Raw genomic sequence first — 15,947 nt, 5'->3', positions numbered from 1 at the left:
TGCTCATAATATGTTCTTATAATTGTTTGTATTTCTTTGGTGTTGGTTGTGATCTCTCCTCTTTCATTCATGATTTTGTTGATTTGGGTCATTTCTCTTTTCTTTTTGATAAGTCTGGCCAGGGGTTTATCAATCTTATTAATTCTTTCAAAGAACCAGCTCCTAGTTTTGTTGATCTGTTCTACTGTTCTTTTGGTTTCTATTTCATTGATTTCTGCTCTGATCTTTATGATTTCTCTTCTCCTGCTGGGTTTAGGCTTTCTTTGCTGTTCTTTCTCCAGCTCCTTTAGGTGTAGGGTTAGGTTGTGTATTTGAGACCTTTCTTGTTTCTTGAGAAAGGCTTGTATTGCTATATACTTTCCTCTCAGGACTGCCTTTGCTGTATCCCAAAGATTTTGAACAGTTGTGTTTTCATTTTCATTGGTTTCCATGAATTTTTTTAATTCTTCTTTAATTTCCTGGTTGACCCATTCATTCTTTAGTAGGATGCTCTTTAGCCTCCATGTATTTGAGTTCTTTCCGACTTTCCTCTTGTGATTGAGTTCTAGTTTCAAAGCATTGTGGTCTGAAAATATGCAGGGATTAATCCCAATCTTTTGGTACTCCTTGAGACCTGATTTGTGACCTAGGATGTGATGTATTCTGGAGAATGTTCCATGGGCACTAGAGAAGAATGTGTATTCCGTTGCTTTGGGATGGAATGTTCTGAATATGTCTGGGAAGTCCATTTGGTCCAGTGTGTCATTTAAAGTCCTTATTTCTTTGTTGATCTTTTGCTTAGATGATCTGTCCATTTCAGTCAGGGGGGTGTTAAAGTCCCCCACTATTATTGTATTGTTGTCAATGTGTTTCTTTGCTTTTGTTATTAATTGCCTTATATAATTGGCTGCTCCCATGTTAGGGGCATAGATATTTACAATTGTTAGATCTTCTTGTTGGATAGACCCTTTAAGTAGGATATAGTGTCCTTCCTCATCTCTTATTACAGTCTTTGCTTTAAAATCTAATTTGTCTGATATAAGGATTGCCACCCCAGCTGTCTTTTGGTGTCCATTAGCATAGTAAATGGTTTTCCACCCCCTCACACTCAATCTGGGGGTGTCTTTGGGTCTAAAATGAGTCTCTTGCGGACAGCATATCGATGGGTCTTGATTTTTAATCCAATCTGATAGCCTGTGTCTTTTGATTGGGACATTTAGCGCATTTACATTCAGGGTAACTATTGAAAGATATGAATTTAGTGCCATTGTATTGCCTGTAAGGTGACTGTTACTGTATATTGTCTGTGTTCCTTTCTGGTCTATGTTGCTTTTAGGCTCTCTCTTTGCTTAGAGGACCCCTGTCAATATTTTTTTCAGGGCTGGTTTCGTGTTTGCAAATTCCTTTAGTTTTTGTTTGTCCTGGAAGCTTTTTATCTCTCCTATTTTCAGCGACAGCCTAGCTGGATATAGTATTCTTGGCCGCATATTTTTCTCGTTTAGTGCTCTGAAGATATCATGCCAGTCCTTTCTGGCCTGCCAGGTCTCTGTGGATAGGTCTGTTGCCAATCTAATGCTTCTACCATTATAGGTTACATATCTCTTCTCCCGAGCTGCTTTCAAGATTTTCTCTTTGTCTCTGAGACTCGTAAGTTTTACTATTAGATGTCGGGGTGTTGACCCATTTTTATTGATTTTGAGAGGGGTTCTCTGTGCCTCCTGGATTTTGATGCCTGTTTCCTTGCCCACATTAGGGAAGTTGTCTGCTATAATGTGCTCCAATATACCTTCTGCCCCTCTCTCCCTTTCTTCTTCTTCTGGGATCCCAATTATTCTAATGTTGTTTCGTCTTATGGTATCGCTTATCTCTCGAATTCTGCCCTCGTGATCCAGTAGTTGTTTATCTCTCTTTTTCTCAGCTTCTTTATTTTCCATCATTTGGTCTTCTATATTGCTAATTCTCTCTTCTGCCTCATTTATCCTAGCAGTTAGTGCCCCCATTTTTGATTGCACCTCATTAATAGTCTTTATTATTTTGACTTGGTTAGATTTTAGTTCTTTTATTTCTCCAGGAAGGGTTTCTCTAATAACTTCCATGCTTTTTTCAAGCCCAGCTAGTATCTTTAAAATCATGATTCTGAACTCTAGGTCTGACGTCGTATTAATGTCCGTATTGAGTAGGTTCCTGGCAGACGGTACTCCCTCTTGTTCTTTTTGCTGAGGTGATTTTTTCCATCTTGTCATTTTGTTCAGAGGAGAATAGATGAATGAGAGAACAAAATGCTAACAGGTTAACAACATCCCCAGAAAATATACTGTATACAAATCAGAAAAGACCTGAAACCAGGGGAAAAGAAAGGGAAAGAAAGAAAAAAGAAAGAGAAAAAAAAAAAGAAAAAGATAAAAACAAACAAAAACAGAACAAAACAAAAAAAACCCACAACAGAATATGATCAAATATGATCAGGCCAGTGCATAGATCAGTGCTACACACTAGATTTTGGGTGTATTTTGGTCTGTTAGAAGAAAGTGCCTCCTAAAATTTTAAAGAAAGAAAGACTTATATATGTACAAAATAAGGGTTGATACAATGAAGGGATGGAATATGACTAAAGATGAAAATTATAAAAGATTTTATAAAAGGAATTGATAAGTTGTTTGAAAAAAGAAAGAAGAAGATTTAAAAAAGAAAAAATAAAGGGAGAGAATGTGATCAGGCAGGAGACTAGAACAAAGTCATACACTAGTGATTTAGGGTATATTTTGATCTGTTAGAAGAAACTGTATATCAAAATTTTAAAGCGAGAAGAACTTATATATATATATATATATATATATATATATATATATGCCAAAAATATGGGTAACTACTATGAAGGGATAGACTATGACTCTAAAAATGAAAAATAAAAATGTTTTTTTAAAAAAGGGATTGATAAGATGTTGGTTGAAAAAGGGAAAAAGAAAAATTAAAAAAAAAAACAGTTAAAAAATTAACTTTGAAAGACTAATGAATCATGGTAAAAAAGCCATGAGTTCTATGCACAGTATTCCCCTAGCGCTGGAGTTCTCCCGTTCTCCTTGATCGGTAAACTTGGTCTTGGCTTGCTGGCTGTTCGTGCTGATCTTCTGGGGGAGGGGCCTGTTGCCGTGGTTTCCAAATGTCTTTGCCGGAGGCGGAATTGCCCCGCCCTTGTCGGTCCGGGCTAAGCAAGCTGCTCGGGTTTGCTCTCAGGAGCTTTTGTTCCCTGCAAGCTCTCTCGGTACAGCTTTGGAAGACCAGGGTGAAAATGGTGGCCTCCCAATCTCTGCCCCGGGGAGCCGAGAACTCGGGGCCCCGCTCCTCAGTGCGCCCCCAGAGAAAAGCAGTCACTCCCGTGTCCCCGGTCTCCAGCCGCACTCCGTGCTCACCCGGCCTGTGACCGAGCGTTGCTATCTCTGGCACCCGACCCCGTGTGGAGTCTCCAAACCCAGCAGATCCCTGCGGTGCGCTCCCGCGCCGCTCCTCCCGGGGGAGGAAGGGGAGTCTCCCCGGATCTGCCGCTTGTTGGGTCCCTGTTGGAGGAGCAGTGGCCCGACTGGGCCGCGGATCACAGTTTATGGCCACCCCGAGCTGAGAGCCCGCGCCTCGGCTCCGTCTCTGCAGCCGGCTTCCCCGCTCCGATACCTGGGGGCTCTGCCACACTCAGGCACCCCCGGTCTTTCTGTGACCCCGAGGGTCCTGAGACCACACTGTCCCGGGAGGGTTCCACCCCCCGCTTAGCCACTGGAGTGACGTCCCTCAGCGGAGCCGACTTCTAAAAGGTCCGATTTTGTGCTCCGCGGCTCTAGCACTTGCCAGAAGCGGCCGACGGAGGCCCCCTCCCCCGCCGTCTATCCTCCCGAATATCGCCTCGGATTCACTTCTCCGCACGTCCTACCTTCCAGAAAGTGGTCGCTTTTCTGTTCAGAGAGTTGTTGCTATTCTTTTCTTCGGTCTCCTGTTGAGTTCGTAGGTGTTCAGAATGGTTTGATCCCTATCCAGCTGAATTCCTGAGACCAGACGAAATCCAGGTCTCCTACTCCTCCGCCAACTTGCTCTGCCCTGGAAGTTTGTATCTTTTGATATCCCTCACTCATTCACTCTCCACCCCCTACCTCTGGAAACCACCAGTCTTGTTTTCTATACTTATGACCTTGTTTTGTTTCCTTTGTTTTGTTTTTTAGATTCCTCATATAAGTGAGATCATACAGTATTTGTCTTTCTCTGACTTATTTTGCTCATCATAGTTATTTTAATGTTTCTGTCTGATAGCTCCAATATCTGGGTCATTTTTTTTTAAAGATTTTATTTATTTATTTGAGAGAGAGAGATAGAGAGCACAAGAGGGAAGAGGGTCAGAGGGAGAAGCAGACTCCCTGCTGAGCAGGGAGTCCGATGCAGGACTCGATCCCGGGACTCCAGGATCATGACCTGAGCTGAAGGCAGTCGCTTAACCAACTGAGCCACCCAGGTGCCCTCTGGGTCATTTTTGAGTCCAGTTTTGTTGATTGTTTTGTCCCCTGACAATGGACAGATTTTTTTTTTCCTTGCTTTTTTGTATGTCTTCTAATTTTTGATTGAATATCAGATACCATGTATTAATTGAAATGGACATAAACAGTGTTTCCTCCTGGAAATGGGTGAGTCTCTTCTGTCAGGTCATCAGTGTGGTGGGGGGAAGTTTGGATCAACCTGCTCAGATGTTGACCTTGTTTTGGGTTTTGTTGTTTTTGTGATGACCTTCAAGGTACCTAAGACTTTGGATTCCTTTTTGGTGGGCTTCCAGTGCCATGTGCTTAGGGCAAGCACTGGAGGCACAACATTCTTGCTCTGCCCTAAGTTTTCAGCTGTCCCTGTGTGCCTGGCACATGGAGGGGACCTCTACACATGCCTGCCTCCCCCCAGGGATTGCCACTGCTCCTGCAGCTGTACCAGTCAGGCTGAGCTGGGAACGGGAAGACTCTGTTGTCCTGGCCCTGGGTCAGTCTTATTTTTTTATTTTTTATTTTTTTAAGATAGTTTATTTATTTATTTATTTGAGAGAGAGAGAGAGAGAGAGTGCCTGCAAGCAAGAGAGTACAGGCAGGGGGAGCAGCAGAGGGAGAGGGAGAAGCAGACTCCCTACTAAACAGGGAGCCTGATATAGGGCTTGATCCCAGGACCCTGAGATCATAACCTGAGCTGAAGGCAGATGCTTCACCGACTGAGCCACCAGGGCCCCCGACCCTGGGTCAGTCTTGAGCAGGGCCTATGTGCCTGGGCCTTGGAGGGTGAGGCTTTCAGTTCCTGCTGCTCTCCCTGGTGATGGCCAGACTCCACTTTGTAGTTGGGGTGGGTTTGTGTGAGATTTTCCTGCCCTCCCTGTCATAGAGCTCCGATTCCCATCCCCTATTCAGTGTGGGTAGTTTTTCCTCTGCCCTTCCCCATCTACAAGGTGAGTCTCAGGTGGTGGATGTGGGGAGGGAACCTTCCCCCTGCACCCTCCAAGGACCACCCTTCTCCAGCTGAGCAGTTGGAGAGAGGGCTCCTTGAGGCGGGGCTGCTCTGCTTACGGCTGCATATGTATTCAAGAAAGGAACTTCAAAATACATGAAGATAAACCAGAAGGACAAGCTGTATCAGGAAAGCATGGTTTATTTGGCTCACACAGGGTGGGTTCCCTGCTGGAGACAGAGGACCCCAGAAACCAGGGCCTCCCAGAGGGGACACAGAGGGATCCAGATCATCCTGCTACATCCTTGCCACAGGCTTCAGAGGGTCCGTTGGGCATGTTCTTCATCGGCCCTGTGCAGAACCTGGAGGCCACTGAAGAATTGTTCCAAGAGGGGAGCAGGTGTGGCCCTCTGTGCCCTGGGAGCAGCTGGGTGGGAGGCTCATGGCCAGAAGCAGGACGGGGTGCTACAGGAGACGGGTCTGCAGAGCAGGGTGGGGCGGGAGGGCTGGCAGCCCCCGGAGGACTGGCAGGAGGGGGCCATGAGCACGAGGGGCTTGTGGCTCACGGGCAGGCAAACCGAGGACTGGCAGGAGGGGACCACATACACGGCAGGCTTGCAGCTCACGGGCACGGACACGGCGGGCTGGCAGCTCATGGGCACATAGCAGGATGCCTGGCAGGGGCTGGGGGTGCAGCAGGACGCCTGGCAGCCCGTGGAGCAGCTGGTGGAGCACATGGTGGCGTGGGGCTGGAGTGGAGTCAGGGAGGAGGGCGGTGATGTCTGGAGGCTCCTTCCCCGGGCGGCCTTTATGCCCGAGCTGTAGGCGTCCTGGCAACACAGAAGCACAACTGTTGACTTCCTCATAGTTCTTTCCACCATGTTTCCCCCAACATCTTGTGGGACGCACTCTCCTGTGTTATGCTCCACTATAATACATTTAGCTTAGAGGCCAATTTCTTCTTCTGTAAACAGGATCTTCTGGTTTGCCTGTGCGTGGGGTTCGTGCTACTTCTCCAGGCAGTAATGTGCACACAACACCACGCTCCACTCAGTACCGCGTCCCTTATTCCTTTTTGTCTCATGCCCGTCAGTGGTGACTTTGAGGCAGTGATGCATTCTGAGCTTTTATTTTGCACAGGAAAACATTATACTAGGGATCTGTAAACTGGGAAGCAGGGGAGTCTGTGGGACAAATCTGGCCTGCTCCTTGTTTTGTAAATAAAGTTTTATTGGAAACAGACATGCTTATTTGCTTATGTATTGTCTACGGCTTGCACTATAATGCAGAGTGGTTATGAGAGAGACCATGCCCCTGCAAAGCCTGAAATATTTACTATCTTCCCTTTATAGAAAGGTGACCAACTTCTGCCTCCTAGTAATCTATACAATAATTGATTTGTTCATGCAACAAATATATATTGTGTGCTGGCTACAGAGACGTCCTAGCCTCATGAGCCTTGTGGGGCAATGAATAAACGAGAGGATGAAAGTTAATGCATGAAATGACTCCAGAGCGGTCTGAGTCCCGGAAAGGAAAACAGGTTCAGCACGTAGAGAGGAATAGGCGTGCTGGTGAGTGGTTTGGGGACCTCTGTGTGGAGGCGATGCTGAGCTGGCATGTGGGTGACGTGGATGGGGCGGAGGTGGTGTTCCAAGCAGAAGCAGCCGTGGGGGCATGAGGACACTGCTGCAGAAATGGGCGCGTTCCTGGAACAGTGGGAAATCCTGCAGGGTGGGTGCTGGGCTGCCGGTGCAGGTGGACAAGTGCGGACCACACAGCTTGAGTCCAGGCATCATAGTCCCGGGCCGATAGAATAAGAAAGACTGTCAATATGAAGACACATCAGTAGGAATTACCCAATCTGAAAAAGAGAACAGAATTAAGAATCATGAAGAGGGTCTATGGACAATATCAGCAAGTCTAACAATAAGCAATTTTAACCCAAGGAGGAGAAGAGAATAATATTGAAACATAAATAATGGACAAAATTCCCCCATTTTTTTTCAAGTAGGCTCCATGCCCAGCATGGAACCCAACGTGGGGCTTGAACTCATGACCCTGAGATCAAGACCTGAGCTGAGATCAAGAGTCAGATGCTCAACCGATTGAGTCATCCAGGCAACACCCCAAATTTGATTTTTTTTAATCCTAACTTACGGATCCAAGAGTCTCAGAAAACCCCTAAAGCCCCAGCATAATTTGGCACAATGGTAAAGACCGCAGACTCCAGAGTGAAACTGCGCAGCTTCAAATTCCTGCTTCTTCACCGCAGTGGTGAGAGCACACAAACATCATGGAATCTAACTGCGCCTCCATGTAAGAGGGGTATCACCTACCCCTTGGATGGCGGCAAGGATTGGTGACTGGTCAGTGATGAGCTGATCCAGGTAAAAGGCTTAGCACGGTGCCTGGCACAAAGCTAGAACTGGATGACATGGTGGATGACATGGCCACGGCTGTCCCCAATGAGGAGCCCAGCTGCTTGGCTCTGGTCCATTGGGAAGACCTTCTGGATCACGGAGTTTCCAAATCAAAACGGGGGACCCCTGGTCTGGCGAGCAGGATGGTGCTTATGTGGGCAGAGGACAGGGTATGTAAGCTTGGGGAGGACCTTGAACATCCTGATGTGGGGTCTCCTATCCCCAGCTGATGCTCCTTCACCATCCAACCTGGGCTCTGAGTCCAGAAATCACAGGGCTGCTGGGTCACACTGAGCCTCCAGCTGTTGCAGTTTCCTGAACTTCCCCAGAAACTCCAGGAAGAGACGCACAGAGGAGGAGGAGGAGGAAAACAGTCAGGCACCCAGGAGGAAGGCACCTGTGTGGCTTGTTGCCAGGATGCCACAGCCCGGGTATAAAGGCTGCCTGGGGAAGGAGCCTCCAGACCAGCCCTGTCCTCCACCCTGACTCCACTCCAGCCCCACACCGCCATGTACTTCACCAGCTGCTCCACGGGCTGCCAGCAGGCCAGCTGCACCCCCAGCCCCTGCCAGACGTCCTGCGGCATGCCCAGCTCCTGCCAGACATCCTGCGGCGTGCCCAGCTCCTGCCAGGTGACCTGCTGCACCCCCAGCCCCTGCCAGACGTCCTGCGGAGTGCCCAGCTCCTGCCAGACATCCTGCGGCGTGCCCAGCTCCTGCCAGACGTCCTGCTGCGTGCCTGTGAGCTGCCAGATAGCCTGCTGCACCCCCAGCCCCTGCCAGGTGACCTGCTGCACCCCCAGTTCCTGCCAGACATCCTGCTGCATGCCCAGCTCCTGCCAGATGTCCTGCAGCGTGCCCGTGACCTGCAAGCCAGTTGTGTGCCTGCCCGTGAGCTACAAGCCCATTGTGTATGTGGCTCCCTCCTGCCAGTCCTCTGGGGGCTGCCAGCCCTCCTGCCCCACCCTGGTCTGCAGGCCTGCCCCCTGCGGCACCTCTAACTGCTGCTGAGCCCATGGCTTCCTAGGACCCCTCCTCCGTGCGGTCAGAAGTGGCTGCTCTCCGAACTCCTACCAGGCAGCCCAGACATCATCCACTTCAGACCTTCTGGACCCGACTGACCATCTTACAGCTAACCAGGCGGAGAGAGTCGCCCCTAGTGTCCCTGGCCCCGACCTGGGCCATTCACCCAGCACCCACCTGGCTGGTGCGGAGTGCCCAGGCTCTGCAGCCACCCACACAAAGGTCTAATAAATCCCAGAGTGCATTTGAAGTCCACCCGAGTGTGTGCGGGGTCTCTCCCTTAGTGCCTTTCCCTAAACTGCTTCCTCCAGGGGGAGCTCCCAGAATCCAGGAAAGCTCCCTCTGCAGAGAAGCCACAGGTTACCAGATGGCCGTGCACAGGGCGCTGACCACTCAGAGGTGGCCTCTTGGGCGAGTGGGCGCTCCTAGCTCAGCCTGATGGGCCCCAGGGCTTCTTTTGTCCCACTTTGTCCCTTGAACCAGTGAGGTTATTTCTTACTCTGCTGGGTGGCACTGAGGGCGAATCCCTAACTTTCTGATCTGACCCCTTTTAGGTAAAAAGGTCTCCTGCTCAGCAATTAATATGCAGAGCCAACCTGGTCTAAAAATTAGAAGTGTACGCTCCCTAGAAGAGTATACCTCCTCCTCCCATTTGGGGGGACAGGGCTTTGTGGGTAACTTCCGTGGCCCCGGAGATGTCCACTTCATCCCCACAACTGGTGGATACAGCCCTACAGGCGAGGTGGCTTCCCAGATGGGGTGAACTGAGGGTCTTGCAATGGGAGCCGTCCTGGATTGCCCGGTGGGCTCGCGTCATCCCAGGGATTTGGGAGAAGGGAGAGGAAGGGCTGCCACGGAAGAGGAGGCCGTGGGAAGCGGGACACCGTACTGCGGGTTTGGAGCACCGTCCCCTCCGACTCTTCTCTCCTTGGGCAACGGTAGCCCGCTGACCGTGTAGACGCCTCATCTATGAGCAGTTCAACTGACCGTGTAGATGCCCCACGGAGCAGGTGGCGCCGCTGGCGGCTGGGAGGGACAGTGAGCAGGTTGGGCGGACGCTCCGGGAGGACCCAGCCTGGCCACAGCTTGGTTTTAGCCCCTGAGGCCTGCTTCAGACTCTGGCCTCCGAGCCGTCAGAGTCCGCGGGTGCTGCTGCAGCCACCGAGTGTGCGGTCTGTCTCCGTGGCCACGGCACAGACCCAGCCTCTGCCGCACAGCCCCGGACGGCCGCCCTCCTGTGTGCTCCTGCGGGGACCCTGCACTGTTCCGGGCCGGGAAACCAGACCTGCCCCTGACGGCGCGGCCTTAGCCCCTGTGGTGTGGCCATGGGCCACCCAAGAGCAAGGGCGCTGGGGCCGCCCCGGAGATGGGCGGGAGGCACACAGAGAGGGCACGCTCATCAGCACAAGGGAGCCGAGGCACACCAGGGTGCCAGGGGGGAGCTGCGTGAGAACCAAGAAATAGTCTAAGAGGAGCGCCTTCGAGGGGGTCCTCCCTGCAGCAGGACCACATATCCACGTATCTGGAAACATCCATTATTGTGAGGTCACGGGTTATAAGGATGGGAAATTCAGGAGGGACTCTCGGAGCACCTCCTATGCGCAGCTCTTCCTCATGCTTGGTCCCATGCAGACCCCACCGCCGGCCACCGGTCTCACCATCACGGGTGTCCAGCCACTGCGCGTCACGCCCTGGCCTTGCAGACACCCTCCCTCCAGGCACCCCCGCGGCCACGGCACCAACCACCAGACAGCAGGGGAGGCCTGCCCCGTCTCCTCAGTGGTGCCTCTGAGGGCTGTGACCATCCCAGTCTCAGGCATGATGGGTGACGGGGCGTCCGGGTCCGGGGGCTGCCCACAGAAGGGCTCACTGAGATCTGACAACTTAACATTGTCGCTGCATTGTGAACACGCGTTAAAGAAGCTTCCCAAAGTAAAGACACCCGTCACCTCTGACTTCACCATCTCCACTGCTGGGCAATGGTGGCCGGCTGACCGTGTAGACGCCCAGCTGGAGCAGTCCAGCTGACTGTGTAGACACCCTGTCTGTGAGCAGTCTGGCTGACTGCGTAGACACCCTGTCTGTGAGCAGTCTGGCTGGCTGCGTAGACACCCTGTCTGTGAGCAGTCTGGCTGACTGTGTAGACGCCCGGCCTGGAGCAGTCCAGCTGACTGTGTAGACACCCTGTCTGTGAGCAGCCTGACTGACCATGTAGACGCCTGTCTGTGAGCAGTCTGACTGACCATGTAGATGCCCAGCCTGGAGCAGTCCAGCTGACTGCGTAGACACCCTGTCTGTGAGCAGTCTGACTGACTGTGTAGACACCCTGTCTGTGAGCAGTCTGGCTGACTGTGTAGACACCTGACTGTGAGCAGTCTGGCTGACCGTGTAGACGCCCGGCCTGGAGCAGTCCAGCTGACTGTGTAGACACCCTGTCTGTGAGCAGCCTGACTGACCATGTAGACGCCTGTCTGTGAGCAGTCTGACTGACCATGTAGACGCCCAGCCTGGAGCAGTCCAGCTGACTGCGTAGACACCCTGTCTGTGAGCAGACAGCTTACCGTGTAGACCCGCCAACCAAGAATAGTCTGCCTGACCGTGCAGATGCCCCATCTGTGAGCAGTCTGGCTGACCATGTAGATGCCCCATCTGTGAGCAGCCTGGCTAACTGTGTAGATGCCCCATCCATGAGCAGTCTGGCTGACTGTATAGATGCCCTGTCTGTGAGCAGTCTGACGACCATGTAGATACCTGACTATGAATAGTCTGGCTAATTGTGTAGACACCCCATCTGTGAGCAGTCTGACTGACTGTGTAGACTCCCCGTCTGTGAGCAGTCTGACTGACCGTGTAGACCCCCCATCTGTGAGCAGCCTGGCTAACTGTGTAGATGCCCTGTCTGTGAGCAGTCTGGATAACTGTGTAGACACCACATCTGTGAGCAGTCTGGCTGACTATGTAGACACCCCGCCTGTGAGCAATGTGTCTGATTGTGTAGATGCCCATCTGTGAGTACTCTGACTGTGTAGACACCCCATCTGTGAGCAGTCTGACGACCATGTAGATGCCCCGTCTGTGAGCAGTGTGTCTGACCATGTAGATGCCGTATCTGTGAGCACTCTGACTGACTGTGTACATGCCCACTCTGTGAATAGTCTGGCTGACTGTGTAGACACCCTGTCTGTGAGCAGTATGGCTGACCATGTAGATGTCCCATCTGTGAGCAGCCTGGCTGACCATGTAGACACCCCATCTGTGAGCAGTTTGGCTGTCTGTGTAGACACCCCGTCTGTGAGCAGTTTGGCTGTCTGTGTAGACACCCCGTCTGTGAGCACTCCCTCTGACCATGTAGATGGCCCATCTGTGAGAAATCTGGCTGACTGTGTAGATGCCCCATCTGTGAGCAGTCTGGCTGACTGGGTAGACCCTCTGTCTGTGAGCAGTCTAGCTGACTGTAAGCCACCCTGACCAGGAGCAGCCTGGCCACAGGGTGACCGGCTGTGTCTTCCAAAGCTGTGAGCGACTTTCCTGCAGGAACCGTGAGAAGGTCCTGGATGTGTTCGTGCCGCGGGGCCAGAGCAGGGGTGCATCCTGCAGGGGCCCCTGCCTGACCCTCCCATGGACTATTTTGGCAACACTGTGGTTTGCTGGTTTCCACGTGAGTCAACATCCCTGTACTTCACTCTTTTTGGTTATGGATGAGGTGAAACCTTCCTCCAGGTCTTTAACTCTGTGCCGTGAAGAATCCATCGAGGTCTCAGTATCTATGCAGACGGTCATGTTTTTTATTAAATTTGAATGAACAAGTAATGGGCACAGATTTTGGATAAATTCAGGCAACTGAGGGATTTAAGAGTCAAGGCGGGTTTACAACCCAGCCCCTTTCTCTTTAAAGGCCCCCTTAGGGTTTTTGCTCTGTCTCCTCTTCCCTGGGATAGAGCTAACTTGGGGTAGGGGTGAAGTCAGCCTCTGTGAGGAGATACCTTCTATTCCTCCCTCCACCTGCTGGGCCTTTGCTGTTCTGCTCCTGTGGGCTTCTTCCGTCTGTTCCTGGCACAGGGATCGGTAGGGAGCCTAATGCTGACCTGGCTGGTCTGACTGGTGGCCACTTGATCCTCTAGTGCTAGAGGTCCACTGAGACTGCAGGCTCATCCTCTTCCACTGTCCTGAGGATTTGTCAACAAGGCATCTTTTTGCTCCCTGTCTCCTCAATCAGGCCTTGAGATCTTGAGTAGAGTGAATGATGTCTGAACTGACCCCTGCACCCCTCTTGGGGTCTACAGGGATTTGCTGGTGCTGCAGAGCATCAGCCCCTGTGCCCAGACCAGCATGCATGCAGGACCACACAAGTCCTCTGTGTGGACACCTCTCTCCAAGGGAGTCAGCACGGTGCTAGGTACTAGACCCTCCAGTGCCCACCAGATAGGATCGTGCTACTCCCCAGCTCTTTAACCTGCATGGGCAGGGGGCCAGGCGTGGGCTGGAGCTCTAAGCCTTGTGCAACCTCTCTCACCCCCCGGGCCCAGGCTTGGAGGGCTCTTCACTGTGGGGAGGGTGGGGCCGCGGGGCCGGGAAGGGACGTGGAGCGTGCAGGTCCACATTCAGACATCTTTCAGGTGCTTTGAACTTGGAATTTGAGACTATGTCTTTATTGTTTGCTTCCACCAGACAGAGCTCCAGTCTGGAGTGGTCTCCAAGGAGGAGGAGAAAACAAATATTGGTCGCTAGGTCATGACACAAACATTTTATTGATTATAGCAATTGGCCTTTGTCATGCAGAACACAAGGAACCGATCCTACAGAAGAGGGTTCCCGGGGTGCCACAGTCCACCTCCATTGAGGGACTTGTGGGCTATCTTTTGGCAGAAAGGGGTGGCGGCATGTTCGAATCCCCAGTAGACAGCAGCTGTGTGTCCACCGAGAGGCCGAGGGGTGGTCCTGGTGCCCACAGAGGGGCGTCAGGGCTCCTAAGAGAGGACATTTGTGCCCGGGAACAAAGATGGCAGCACCAGACACAGAGGTTCAAGCTGGTCAGCAGCAGGACTTCTGGGCTGAGGTGAGCATGTAGCAGGCCTGGCGGGAGCCCACGGGCCGGCAGAGCAGGGACATGCAGGAGGCCCGGCGGCAGCAGCTGGGCTGGCAGGAGGACGCGGGTACGCAGCAGGCGGGCCTGCACACGGGCCAGCAGAGCAGGGACATGGAAGAAGAGGGTCTGCAGCAGGACAAGGAGCAGGGGCTGGGCTGGTTGCAGGAGGGGGCTGAGCAGGGGGAGGACTCGTAGCAGACAGGGGTGCAGAAGACAGGCTTGCAGCAGACAGGGGTGCAGCCGATGGTCTTGCAGCAGACAGGGGTGCAGCAGACGGACACATTGTAGGCTTCCTGGCAGGGGGAGGAGCTGCAGCAGGAAGGCTGGCAGCTAGACTGTTGGCAGCATGAGGAGGCCGAGCAGGGGGAGGCCTGGCAGCAGACAGGTGTGCAGCAGACAGGCTTGCAGCAGACAGGGGTGCTGTAGACGGATGCACCGCAGGCTTCCTGGCAGGGGAAGGAGCTGCAGCAGGAGGGCTGGCAGGAGCTGGTGCAGGCTGACTGGCAGGGGCTGGACCCACAGCTCACGGGGGTGCAGATGAGGGTCAGACAGGGGCTGGACCCACAGCTCACAGGGGTGCAGCCGCTGGACTGGCAACAGCTGGGGGCGCAGCAGGGGGGGGCGCAGCAGGGGGGCTCGCAGCAGCTCTCTGGGCAGTCGTCCACCTGCCAGGAGGAGTCGGGGCAGGAGTCCAAGGAGCCGGGCAGACAGACGCAGCTGCCGTAGCTCAGGTCGCTGGAGCAGACGGACAGGGTGGACGCAGCCATGGTGGGGGCGGTGGGGCTGGAGGAGGGTGTGCGTGTGAGTGTGAGTGTGTGAGTGTGTGTGAGGTGCTGGAGCTAGTGTCTTTTATACCGTCCCGGATGTTTGTGTTGTCCCAGATGAAGGCTCACCACGCCTCTCTTGTGTTGGTGTTTTGGGCTGTGAGGACCATCATTAGGGCCTGTTTTGTTGTCATGACATGATCTTGCTCAGCTTATAAACCTTGGACCGTTCTGGACAGGGCTGGTTGTCCCTGGTGTGAGCCTGGTTCCTCCGGGACACCTGTAGGGAAAGTGTAGACTCCCTGTGGCTCCCTCTGTGGCCTCCACCTGGCAGGTCATGTGCGGGGGCTCCGGGTGATGGCCCTGGGCTCATGGGACAGCTCCATGTTGACCCAGCCTGGGTGTGCAAGACCTCGCTTGGAGCAGCTGGCCTGGCCTGTGATTGGGAGAAAAGAGGACAGAGGTGCATATTTTAGGGCACAGGAAATGTGGGGCTGATCCTTCCTGGGCAGGCTGGTGAACCTCTGCGGTCCCAGTGTCAGCCAAGGCCAGTGACAAGGAGAAGGATTTCCATGGACAGGACCAGATGTCCTCTCCCCAAGAAAGAGCCAGAATGTCCCAGTGAAGTCTGCACTCCGTAGGTCACATGTAAGGAATCACACAATACATGGCCTCTTGTGTCTGACTTCGTTCACTGAGCATAAAGTTTTCTAGGCTCGCCCATGTTGTAGCGCATGCCCATGCATCACTCCTGTTCCTGGCTAATATTCCAGCAAATGGGTTCACCACATTTTATTTCTCTGTTCCTCAGTCAGTGGACATTTGGGTTGTTTCCACCTTTTGGCTGTTGCGAATAGTCCTGCTATGAACATTTTTGTACAAGTTTTTTTTGAAAGCCTCTTTTCAGTTCTTCCAGGTGTATAACTAGCCGTGACATTGCTGGGTCAGGTGATAACTCTATGTGTAACTTTGAGGAGCTCCAGACTGCTCTCCACAGCCGCTGCACCACTTCACATTTCCAACGGCAGGGTACGATGTTCCAGTTTCTCCACATGCTCCCCACCACTGCTTCTGTTCTCTTCTTTTTTTAAAAAAATTGCAGCCACCCTAGTGGGTGTGAAGTGGCATTTCATTGTGGTTTTGATTTACATTTCCCTGATGACCAATGATACTGGGTTTCCTTTCAATTGCTTGTTGGCCATTTGAATATTTTCTTTGG

The 15,947-nt window shown here is 52.3% G+C and overlaps 3 protein-coding genes across 3 annotated transcripts in view; 2 read left to right on the top strand and 1 right to left on the bottom strand.

Annotated features, from left to right (window-relative positions):
- TSPEAR (thrombospondin type laminin G domain and EAR repeats) overlaps window positions 1–15,947 on the top strand; it is a 162,938-nt gene that overhangs the window by 37,591 nt on the left and 109,400 nt on the right. The gene's annotated exons all lie outside the window — the stretch shown is intronic.
- Window positions 8,366–8,866, top strand: LOC118357238 (keratin-associated protein 12-1-like). The gene is made up of 2 exons (XM_035728732.1): window positions 8,366–8,638; window positions 8,729–8,866. Exons 1-2 carry the CDS (start codon window positions 8,366–8,368, stop codon window positions 8,864–8,866), a joined length of 411 nt encoding a protein of 136 aa, XP_035584625.1.
- On the bottom strand, window positions 13,910–14,731 carry LOC118357234 (keratin-associated protein 10-12-like). The gene has a single exon (XM_035728725.1). The coding sequence runs from the start codon at window positions 14,729–14,731 to the stop codon at window positions 13,910–13,912; it is 822 nt and encodes a 273-aa protein (XP_035584618.1).

The sequence above is a fragment of the Zalophus californianus genome, chromosome 1 (genome assembly GCF_009762305.2).
Source record: "Zalophus californianus isolate mZalCal1 chromosome 1, mZalCal1.pri.v2, whole genome shotgun sequence".
Lineage (NCBI taxonomy): Eukaryota > Metazoa > Chordata > Mammalia > Carnivora > Otariidae > Zalophus > Zalophus californianus.
Note: the sequence above shows the minus strand (reverse complement) of the source record. Positions and strands in the feature narration are given on the sequence as shown.